Source organism: Callospermophilus lateralis, chromosome 7 (assembly GCF_048772815.1).
Source record: "Callospermophilus lateralis isolate mCalLat2 chromosome 7, mCalLat2.hap1, whole genome shotgun sequence".
Taxonomy (NCBI): Eukaryota; Metazoa; Chordata; class Mammalia; order Rodentia; family Sciuridae; genus Callospermophilus; species Callospermophilus lateralis.
Window position 1 is genome coordinate 73,301,819 of NC_135311.1, and position 12,282 is coordinate 73,314,100.

Genomic DNA, 12,282 nt, shown 5'->3' on the forward strand with positions numbered 1-12,282 from the left:
CTAAAAACCTAAATGTGTTATCATCAGGATAAAGGAAGGATAAACAGATTATATTCATACTTAGCAATAAAAAGTAACAAGCTACCAAAATATGAAATCTTTTAGTAGATCTGCAGCTTCTTTTTCATCTGCTTGGGGTATTCACTTTTGGGATGTAGCTGCCATGAAAAGCAACTCATGCTGGCCACATGTAGATTCACATGGATAGGGTGGGAGTGGTCCTTGACTCCTGATTGATCCCATCAAGCCATCAGACATGAGTAAATTCATCATTGATATTTTGGCCTCAGCTGAAATCTGGTTGCAATTTGATGATGAGACCCAGTTATCAGTACTAGGAGGGAAAAAATCTAGTTGAGCCCTGCTTGGATTTTGAAAACACAGAATCATGAACAATAAAATGGTTGTTGTTTTAACAACAATAGAAAACCAAAAACATTTTGGAAAGAGTATATGCAATTCAGATAATGAGAAATAAACTTTATGAAAATCCAGGGCACTGCTTAATGAATTTACTAGGGTTAAGTGGTCTGGGATGTATTAGGTTATTTTCTCAAAATGAAAGTTGTATCAGCTTGCTTGCCTTTAGACTATGGTGTTGGCTAGGGTCATTCATATTACTTCATTCAGGTGGGAATATGGCTGTGCTCTGAAAGTCTATGATTCACAAACCTGGTCATTCAGGTGGAATCTGATTGGTTTTGCTCCATCGTAACTGGATTTTTTACATAGTAACTGGTTTCCAAGAGAAGAAAGTAGAACCTCCTAGGCCTCTTAATGCCTACATCTGTAATTGGTCCAATATCACTTTTACCATATTCTACTGGCAATTACAAAGCAAGGAGAAATGTATATACAGGAATGACTGGAATTGTTCAGAAGCCATCTTTTGAAAATTTATAACATTACCAAACCATTTTTAAATTGCTTTTTTATTTTGCTTAAGTATTATTTGAATTCACCAAATATCTTAACAAATTTGTTATTTTTTCATATTTGTTGCTTGTCATAGTTTGGATGTGAGGTGTCCCTCGAACACTCATGTGTGAGATAATGTAAGAAGGTTTAGATAAGAAATGATTGGGTTATGAGCCTTAACCCAGTGAATTAATCCCCTAACTGAATTCACTGAGTGGTTTCTGAAGGCCAGCAGAGTGTAGTTGGAGGAGGTGGGTCATTGGGGTTATATGCCTTTGAGGTAAATATTTTGTATCTGGTGAGTGGATTCTCTCTCTACTTTCTGATCATCATTTGAGATGCTTCCCTCCACCACTGTCTTCTGCCATGATGTCCTGCTTCACTTCCAGGCAGGAGGAATGGAGCTGACTGTCTGAATTGAGACCTTATAAAACCTGAGCCCCCAAATAAACTTTTCCTCCTATATAGTTGTTCTGGTCAGGTCTTCAGTCACAGCAGTGAAAAACCTGATAAAACAGTTACCATTAGGAACGAAATCACAATTTCCATCCAATAGGATATACTGTTGCATACTACACTCAAACATGACTAATAGTTCAATGTTTATTGAATACTTGATGTTTTTCATCCTTTATATCAGGAGTTGATACACTATATCCTGTGGGCCAAATGTAGCCCACTATTTTTGGAATTAAAATTTCCTGGAACACAACTAAGCTCATGTATTCTCTATGACTTTTTTGTGCAACAATGTAGTGTTACATATATGACAAGGACTATATAATCTTCAAACCCATAATATTTCCTATTTGACTCTACATAGAAAAGTATGCTGGCCCAACATTTCCATATTTTTCCTTAACGTTTTTTGACAGGTGGTCAAGAGTGTTTAAAATGGGCTAGAATGGGTTACTTTTTTTTCCCACTTAAGTAATAACAGTAAGAAATCATTCCCCCAAATTCACTATCCAGATTTTTAAGAACAAATTTAGATGACCAATGATGCCAGATTTATTTAGCCTGGACAATTCAGCTAAAGCTGTCAATTTGATCCTCCATGGAACTTATTTATTAGAAGTCTAACTTTAGATTTTTGTGTCTATTTCCTCACAGATGTCTTTTAAAGTTAGTTCATCTAAAATCAATGCCATTTAATTAAGCATTTTTTCACAAGTGCAGTTTGTTTACAGTTTTTTTCAAGTTAGCAAGGTAGCTAGAATCCTAGGTTAGCACTGAAAAGCCAAGTAGAATTGTTCACCTTCTTTATCCCAAGTCCACTGGGCTCCTCCCCTCTTTTACTGAGAAAATTGGCCCAGAGAAATTAGTTGGTTAGCCAGGGGTCAGAGGACATTATTGCTAAGAGTAGACATTTAAACCACAATTCCTATAAATTTTTCAGCATTTGCAGACATATAAAAATTACACATTATTAAATTTTAATTCTCATGAACTTTTTGCTGGACAATCACAGTGCTGGGGGAAAAGAAGGCATTGTTGGCATCATCAAAAGGAACTATTTAGTAAAATCAATAATTAGAATGGTTAAACGGCCCAATTGATAGTTGCTCTATTTATGAATATGTAAGCCTAAATCTCATAACTGGAACATGAAATAGAGGCACTGAGTGAAATTTTTATTCTCTCAATAAAACCTTGTTCAGTTTGTTCAGGAGTTTATAAATCATACCAACTGGCTATTGCGCTCACACACACACACAAAAAATGAGAGCTGGAAGGCATTTTGAAGAACACAATGCAGCTCCTTCATTTAACAGAGAAAAACTTTAGGCCCAGGGAAGGTTTTTTTGGCTAAACAATACCATGTATTTTAGACAAGGTTTCTTTCAAAAGCAGTTGCCTTAGCTTTTTGAAATCTCCGCTTTTAAGCAAAAGCTTGGCACGTCCATCCTAGTGTCTGAAAGTTCGAAATTGGCTTTATTTCCTTTCCCAGATGAGCTGTTAAGATTTTAGGTGATTAAACACAAGTCCTTTCCTTTCCAGAAAACAAAAGCTTTTGTTATAAAAAGCTCCCCAGAGAAACAAAGGCAGAACAAAGCACATCCCCGGGCCCGCCCCCTCATTCCCGCCAATAGCAGCAGGCAAGGCGCTCGCGAACTCGGGCCAATCGGCTGGGGGCCCGACGGAAGGGGCGGTGCAGCCGTTGCCAGAGAAGCCGCTGGCCGGTTACTAGAGTGGCTTTGGTGCCTTAGCACCCGGCGGCACTCTTCCGCCGCCAGCAGTTTTAGGAATTCGCCCTCTCCTTAGCCTTCCACCCACTCCACTATTCCCTGCCTCCTGCTCCCTCCTCGCTGATCCGGAGCTGAGGAGCATAGGTACGTAGGCCGAGCTTTACACTTGCATCAGCCCCCGCGGACCCTCTCACCGCGGCGGCGGGATGACGTCATCGCGACGTGCTAACGCAGCGGCGGCGGCTGAGGCGGGCCCTTGGGGTCTGTGTGGGAAACTTGACTGGTCTCTTGGCTGTCTGAGGGGCCGAGTGGGGTCCTGTAAGAGAAAATCCTCGCCCTCACCCTGGCTGGATTTTAATCTGCTTTTGCATTTACCCTCCCCTTTCCTCAGGGAAAGGGCGGCGAGACTTTACTCCTAGAAAGGGTAGCAGATCTTAGTGCGAGGCGGGCTGGTGCAGAATGGGTCCCCGGGAATAGCCCTGTTTGTTTCAGAAATCCATTTGGCTGTATTTTAAGTGTCCTTCAAATTTTATGCGAGATCGTGGAAAGCTCTGAAGCTCCAAAAGTGAGACTTATTTCTGGTAGCCTCAGGAAATAATTCCTTCTTCAGGATCCTCTAGGTCCCATCCCTTGGTGGGTTTTTCGCTTATGGCAAGTGCTAGAGGCTGACTTGCTTTCAGTTCCAGCTCTACCATTTAACCGCCTAGTGATCTTGGGCGGATCACTGAACTTTCTTGACTTCGGTTTTCCTTATCTGTAAAGTGGGGCCAATAATGATCATTTTGGGGGTGGCTATAATTAAAGTAAACGTGGTCTTCCATGGGTAGCTCTGAATTTAGGTGGCTTGTGAATGATGCCTGTTATTTACTGAAAATAACAGTTATCAGACTGTGACTGAATGTTGGGGAGAGGCCATTTCAAAGCAGTTTATCTCTCATCTGATGCATAATGTTACAAGGGTCTTAAATATATTTAATGGTGTTACCATTTTTTTTTAAGTTGTAAATGGACACAATACCTTTATTTTATTTATTTATTTTTATGTGGTGCTGAGGATAGAAGCCTGTGCCTCATATGTGCCAGGCAAGTGCTCTGCTGCTGAGCCACAATCCCAGCCCATAGTCTGTTACCTTTTAAGGAAAAAAAAAATCTGAGCTCTTGAGCTTGGCTAGCAGTCACCCCATTTAGTATCCAGCCTCGTGTCTTCTCCCTTTCCCTCTTACAAGCCATGGTCCCTGGTGTTTCTAGCTCTTTTTATTACTATTTTTATTAGACATTGTTTTAGCTTTTCTGCTGCTGTGACTAAAAGACCTGACCAGAACAATTTCAGAGGAGGAAAAGTTTATTTGGGGGCTCACAGTTTCAGAGGTCTCAATCCACAGACAGCAGGCTCCATTCCTTGGGGCTCCAGCAGAAGAGTGTGGTGGAGGGAAGCAGCTCCCATGATGATCAGAAAGCAGAGGGAGAGAGAGAGAGAGAGAAGAGAGAAGGAGAGAGAGAGAAAGAGATGCAGAGATGCTCCACTGGCCAAGTACAAATATGTGCCACAAAGCCATGCCCCCAATGTCTTACCTCCAGCCACAACCCTCCTGCCTTTAACTACCACTGAGTTAATCCCATCAGGTTATTAATTCACTGATTGGGTTAAGGCTCTCATAACCCAATCATTTCTCCTTTAAACCTTCTTGCATTACCTCACACATGAGCTTTTGGGAGATACCTCACATGCAAACCATAACAGACATATCGGTACATTTTTGTGGGATATAGTACTATAATCTGATATATGTATACAGTGTGTAATGACCAAATTTGGGTAATAAGCACTTTGATTTCCTCAAACATCAACCATTTCTATATGTTACAACTTTTATATTCTTATTATGAAATATAAATCATTATAAATAACAGTTATCCTACTGTGCTATAAGAAAACAACCAGTTCTTCCTGTGTTTTGGTGTCTCTTATCTAACCTTTCTGTGCCCATTCCTCCTTATCCTCCCTAGTCTCTAGCAACTACTATAGCATTTCATTTTTCTGAGATTGACTTTTTAGTTTCCACAAAAGAATGAGAACTTGTGGTATTTTCTTGCTCTTTCCAGTGTTGGACCCCCCCACCCAGAATGCCTTTTCTGCTCCTGTTTGGCCAACTCACACTTGTTTTGTCGGACTCAGCTGAGGTTGCATCTCCTTTGGAAAGTCTCCCAGATTTCTGCCAGTTGACATTCACTGTCCTTTGACTTTTTGTGGTACACCATGAATCCATTTCACAACTTCTAGCACACTGGATTTTAGTAGTCTAGTTACTGCTGTTCGCTCTTTAGATTTGTAGTGTGTACCTTCAAGTAGCTCATTCTTATCCCTTATTTCCCTGTACAGAACGCTTTTCATCTTTTGGATACAAATTGAATTAAAATCTGACGGAATTAAGGCAAGTTTGTATTGTTGTTGTGTTGATTTTTATGTTTACTCATATGTTAGCATTTTGAGGCTTTTCGTTCAAAACAGAATTCAAGCAATTTCTTGCTAGTAGTCTTGGGGATCAAGCTAACCATTCTAAGACTGATTTTTTTTTTTTTTAATCTGTAGACTTTGGATGTTAATAGCAACTTTGTGAGGCTTTTTGAGAGATTATGTTTATAAGGTCAATCACTGTGCTGTAAATGGCAGCAATTATAATTGCTTTGAAGGAAAGAAAAATGCTTAATGATTATCCGGTATAGGATGCTGACTTTATTTGTGATTAGACAATGTTCTGAACATCTTTGGTCCCATCTTCTTTTGAGTAATTTAGCTCTTGTCAGCTGTTTTCATTTCAAAAGGGTCCTATGATCTGGTTACCCTAACTTGTATTTGAGGACCTCAACCTATGCTGCCCACAGTGTTAAGTAATTTTTCAGAGCAGAGGGTGATGGGTATGATATTTACCCTCAGAGAGTTAGTAGAAAGTTTAAAAACATGAGCACTTATGGAGCAATTAAATTCTAAACTATGTGACTAAAAATATTATTAGTTGTTTAGGGATCTTGATGGGTTAGAGGAATCAGGGCAATACTTTGGGAAGGAGCAGAGAACTTGGGCTTTGTATTTACAGATCAGCCATTCTTTCTGTCAATTTCAACTTTCTGTATTATTTATTTTTTAATTTTTTTTGGCAGACACAACATCTTTATTTTATTTTTATGTGGTGCTGAAGATCAAACCCAGCACCCTGCGCATGCCAGGCGAGTGCCCTACCGCTTGAGCCACATCCCCAGCCCAACATTTACATTTTTTAAATGATATCTCCAACTTTGAATGAAAACAATTAGATAACTTAGTGAAGTTTGCAACTACTGATATCTATGTATTCATTATTACCTAAGAATATCCTAGATTAAGCTGAGAATAAGAATAAATAAATTAAGTTTTTAAAGGTCTACTGTCAAAAGAATATCCTGTCTCTTTTTTCTTGCTTGTTTGTTTCTCAACTACTATCGAAAATACTTTCGGATTTTCACAGTCCTAGGCATAACAAGTTTCTTATTAGATGGGCCTAATGGAACTGAGGATGATAATTAATCCCGTTTGTATATCCATTTTCTAGTTCTGTTAGATGAAGTGTTATTGTAATACTTCAAATAATAGACTAATGAAGATTTCTACACTCTTAAAATTATGTAGAAAATAGAAGGCCTTTTGAAAACAGTCTGTGAAAATTGGCAACAGAAGAGTAATTGTGCTGTGCAATTTGGGACTGATTTAACCACGAGTAGCAGTTATAATTTTGATATTTGTCTTTAGAAATGTTCTTTTATATATCATTAGAATCTTTATCTTATAGGGTAATAACAAAGTCTCTACTAAATAATAAGTTCAATAACTAAAATGTTTCCTAGCTTTCAGCTTATGTGAAGTTGTTATTGAAGCCATCTATAAATCTGCTTACTGAATTTATGGAGAAGCCTAGAAATGATGGAAGTCATTCAGAAGAATTCTTTTCCCATCTTAGAAGTCCATCAGAGAAAGAACATTTATCACGACATACTAGTGAAAGTCGTCTCAGCTGGTATTCTCATCATTATGAGAGGAACTCTAATATTCTGATTTCAGGGTTTCATCTTTTGTCCACAATGTAAATCATTTAAGCCAAATGCAATATTATTTCAAAAATATTTATCTTCAAATTTATTATTCATTGTTTAATATATATTTAATCTGAATATAGATGTATTCATTAAGCAGGACTTAGCTATGCTTTTTAAAATTACAACACAATTAAAAATGAAAATCTAACCTATTAGAAATTTGTAAAGTAAATCTTAACTAAAGCAAATGAAAATATAAAATGTAAATAGGATGAGACTGGAAATGTAGTTCATAAGTACTGATTCATTATCATTTAATATATTGCTCTGTAACAAATATTTATCATATTTCACTGGTTTAGAATGGGAAATGCACTTGTTATTTATAGGAATCATTATTCCCCAAAACAGCAGTCTTAAAATAACCATTATTCTTATTATGGATAGGATAGTTGAGTTTCTAATTTAACTTGTTTGAAAATAACATTGTTTTGTTATATATAATAATTCTTGACTTTCTTGTCATTTTAATAAGGGACAGATATCTTTTATAGCCATGATTTTCTTAGGCCCTTGAAACCTTAAGAAGAAAATCTACCTTGTGACATAGCCTGTAAGCTGCCATAAGTTTTTAACAAGTCACTATATTATGTTCTGTGAAGAAAAGAAAATGTTATCAATAAAATTTAAAAAGTGCTTTCCTATCACCTGGAATTTTATATATAAATCTTTGAAAAACTCCCTTAAATGCGGTTACACAGGTTTTTTTTATCCAAATAAATTCTGTTACATAAAAATAAAATGTAAGTGAAATAGTTTCTCAAAGTTTCTTTTTTTTTTTGATTTTTAAAAAAAATTTTTTTATTTGTTTTAATTAGGTACACATGACAGTACAGTGATATTGATATATCATACATTTGAATCAGGTGATATGAAAGCACTTTTTAAATTTTATTGGCAAACTTTTAGACTTTTTGACTCAAAATTTTCCTTCCGCTAAAGAGTAGTGGTGATATAGCATTTCTTAGGAGCATCTTTAAATGAAATCCTTGGTAGCCAGGAGACAGTCTTGATTTGTCTTTATCTGTACACGCCGAAATTTCATAGAATGGTTTTGGAAATTTTGTACTTAACCAATTCTCTTAACCCCTCTTTATGACCCTTTATTTCTAGGAGTTCCAAAAGTGTTGTATCCTTTAACTCTGGGCTATTCTTCAAAGTTGTGTATACCCATTTTATAAATTTTGTGTGTGTACAGATAAAAACAGGTCAAGGCTATCTTGTGGCTGATGAAGGTTGTGAGAAGCATCCTGAATTCAGCATGGCCAAAAGAAAAAAAAAATCTTACAAAAACAATCAGATATTTCACTTTCAAGTGGTAATAAATGTATACTAAAGCCAAATGTGGAGGATTTTTGGAGACTTGCAGAACTTTAGTTTGTGTTTCATTTGTTTAGCTTTTTCATTCATTGATGAAGGACAGTTTTATGAAGGACAATGAATTTCATGGAAAGATTTGGCAATAAGGTCTAGAAAGACAAGTCTCTTGATTTGGAGTAAGGAAGAAGTTGGAGAAGAAAAAAAGATATTTACACTTTTCATTTTGTAAACCAGAAAGGGGATTTTGAATAATTATCAAACAGCACAGTTAAATGCTGCTATTAGTGGTCTTTGTGTTTTACATGTCTAAATATTCTAAAAATTATTTTTCTGTGTATACATCGTGTAGAAAAAGTATAGAAATATATAGAAAAAATACACATGTTTTTAAATGACAAGTTAATATTGCATATTGTAGAAAAATTTATAGGACTGTCATATTTAGTCCATGCTATGTTTATATAAAAAGTATAACCAGTTTATGTGATAGATTTAACTTAAATTTTATTTATGCATTTGTAATTAGCCTGGACCAGGACATCCGAAATGATGAAAAGATTGAATTGGGGGCAACACTTAAAGAAGCTGAGTTGGCAACCTGTTCTATAGAATTACTTTTGCCATTATTTAAAAATGCCATTGAAGAGATGAGTTTTGAAAATGTGAGTATTTGATTTATGAACATTTAACAAAATGAAAAATTAGTGCAGTATTCAATGCATTAACTGATTTCTCATGTATTTTGAATACGTATGGTCATTTGTGGGTATTTAATACCCACTATGGGATTTATTGGTGTTCTTTATTCCGGTGTCATTAAGTACTTTTCTTTAAAAAAGAAAATCTCTCTCTCTCTCTCTCTCTATCTCTATCTCTCTCTCAGGAATACGCTAGATAAGAGGCCAGGCTGTGAACTGTATATCTTGGTATTCGACTTACCTTGCCTTGAACTAGAGATTCAGCTTTTTCTCAAAAGTTAGTTTATAGAGCTGAGATGTAGCTCAGCACTGGAATGTTTGCCTAACATGGGCAAGACCTTAGATTTAATCCTCATTACCTTTAAAAAAAAACTAAAAAGACTGAATTTAAAACCAAAATCTTCAGAGAGATGAAATGTATCTGTATTTCTATAGTGCTATTTGGAATAGAAAACTATTTTAAAATTTCAACATGCTGAAGTTTGAGTTAGGGAGAAAAATAGAGTGTATCCTGTAAGTTTTGTTAGAATAAGTACTGAAATACTTCTAGAGTTTAAGCCTTTACTTTTTATTTTAATGTAATGTACTTTGTAACAGATCCTACCTACTGTTAACAAATTTTACTATTATTATGTGCATTAGAATGATCTTGTTACTAGGAAAAATGTTCTTTGATAATAATCTTAATATTTTAGGATATTTTACTTTAATGCCATATCTTAAAATGTATACCTGGTACTTATAATATGTCTGGTTCTTATATTTTATCAGGATAATCTTTCTGTCTCCAGTTTGAAGATTTCTAAACAGAGGGAAATATTAACAAAAGAATTAGATACGTTTAAACGGGTAAAACTAGCCTTAGAGCATCTTCTTAGAAAGACCAACTACAAACAAGTAAGGCATCAACACTAAACACCCACTTAGTAATGATATTCCTCTCGTGAATGTTATTTATCTAAAAACTAAAATATTGATATATTTGAAGTGAAAGAAATTCTTTGAATTTTTGTTAGAAATAGCAATAATTAAACTAACTCCTATTTTAATGTTTTATAAGCATGAAAATAGCATGTTCTATAGAAAATATATTTTTTTCTATATTTAGAATCTTATAATTTATTTGATTACAATAAAATATACATTCTTGGAGTTTAATCTCATATACATTATATTTATGTATTTTCTTTTAAAATAAAAAATTTTTAAATATAGATACATATAACAAATTTTATGTATTAATGGGGGACAGTGTAATGTTTTGTTATATTTATACTTTGCGAAACATTTAAACCTATACATTTCCTTAAACATTTGCCATTTCTTTATGGTGAAAACTTTCAAAATCCTTTCTTTTAGCTTTTTGAATTGTACAGTTCAATATTGTTATCTATAGTCACCCTACTGTGCAGTAGCATACCAGAGCTTATTACTCTTGTCTAACTGTAACTTAGTACCCATTGATCAACTTTCCCCCATCCTTACATCCTGGCTGCTCTCTACCATGTCTTGTTAACCACCATTCTACTCTCAACTACTATGAAATATCAACCCTTACCTTTCACATATGAGTGAGGTCACGTGGTATATGTCTTTCTGTGCCTGGCTTCTTTCATTTTAACATTCTGATCTCCCGTGTCATCAATGCTATTATGAATGATAGGCTTTCATTCTTTTTTATGTTTGAATAGTCACACAATGTGTATAGGTACACATACATATTGTGTATGTGTACCCACTTTCTTTATCCATTCACACTGGTTGATGGACACTGAGGTGGTTTTTATTTCCTGGCCATTATGAATAGAACAAATAATTCTTGACTTTCTTTTGTTCTTTACTGTGGTGACATTTTCTCAGAATTGTAAAATATATTGAATATTGTTACCTAATATTAGGTAACAGTTTTTGTAACTAAAAAAGCTACATGCTTCATTATAGAAAATTTAGATACTCAAAGAAATACTAATAATTTCCTCAGTAAAAAGTCACTGCTTTTTTTAATATATTTTTTTTTAAATTTGTGGATGGACACAATACCTTTATTTTGTTTAAAAGTCACTACTAAAACTATTTTATAATAAATTTTATATGTAGTTTTTTGTTATTTTACTATGTACGTGTTATTTTTGTGTTTTAGATAACTGAGAACCTACTATTTCATTGTTTTATAACCTGATTTTTACACTTGACACTGTATCATCAGTGTTTTAGTTAGCTTTTTCACTTCTGTGACCAAAAGATCTGTTAAACAATTTTAGAGGAGGAAAAGTTTATTTTAGGGCTCAAAGATTAAGATGTCTCAGACCACAGATGGCTGGCTCTTCTGTTCTGGGTCTAAGATGTGGCAGAACATCTTGGTGGAAAGGCATGGCAGAAGAATGCTGCTCAGGACATCACACCAAGAAGGAGAAAGAGACTTCCCTTCACCACGTACAGAATATAAACCCCAAAAGCATACCCCTGTGGCCCAGCTCCCCAGTCATCCTAGTTGTCTACTTTTACCACCTACTTAATCCCTATGCACTGATTAGGTTAAGGCTCTCAAAACCGAATCACTTCACCTCTATATCCACTTGCATTGTCTCACACATGAGCTTTTGCTAGGCACCTCACATCTAAATCATAACAACCACTATTTTCTCAACAGTATTTATTAAATATTGGTTGAATAAAAGGAAATCTAAAGATGAATTCCATGGACTCTTACAGAGTCCAAGGTCAGATTTCATGAAACACCGAACCCTCTGAAATTGTGTGCACAATTTTGCATTGTATATATACATGTTTATGTGTTTTGGGATGAAAGAAATTCATAGCTTTTTCACGTTCTCAAGCAGGAGCCCTATCCTCAAGAGTGATATGTTTTATTTGTTTTTTAGGGTTTTATGATATTTCAGTAAGGCTACTTGGTATAAATCACTACAAATTAGGGACTGTAAATATTTTTCTCTAGTCTCATTTTAAATGGCTATGTACAATTCCATTACTAATTTATTGTCATTTCTTAAGAAATTTCTTATTGCTAG

General features: G+C 35.2%; 1 protein-coding gene across 10 annotated transcripts in view; it reads left to right on the forward strand.

Annotated features, from left to right (window-relative positions):
* Positions 1-3,120: 3,120 nt before the first annotated feature.
* Positions 3,121-12,282, forward strand: part of Odf2l (outer dense fiber of sperm tails 2 like) — a 39,734-nt gene continuing 30,572 nt past the window's right edge. For 3 of the 10 annotated variants that reach the window (XM_076863626.1, XM_076863627.1, XM_076863629.1), the window contains exons 1-4: positions 3,121-3,251; positions 5,488-7,222; positions 9,082-9,217; positions 10,025-10,150. In XM_076863626.1, the coding sequence (XP_076719741.1) occupies positions 7,044-7,222; positions 9,082-9,217; positions 10,025-10,150 (441 nt within the window). In that variant the 5' untranslated portion in view covers positions 3,121-3,251; positions 5,488-7,043. The other 7 variants (XM_076863625.1, XM_076863628.1, XM_076863622.1 and 4 more) reach the window with 6 other exon arrangements.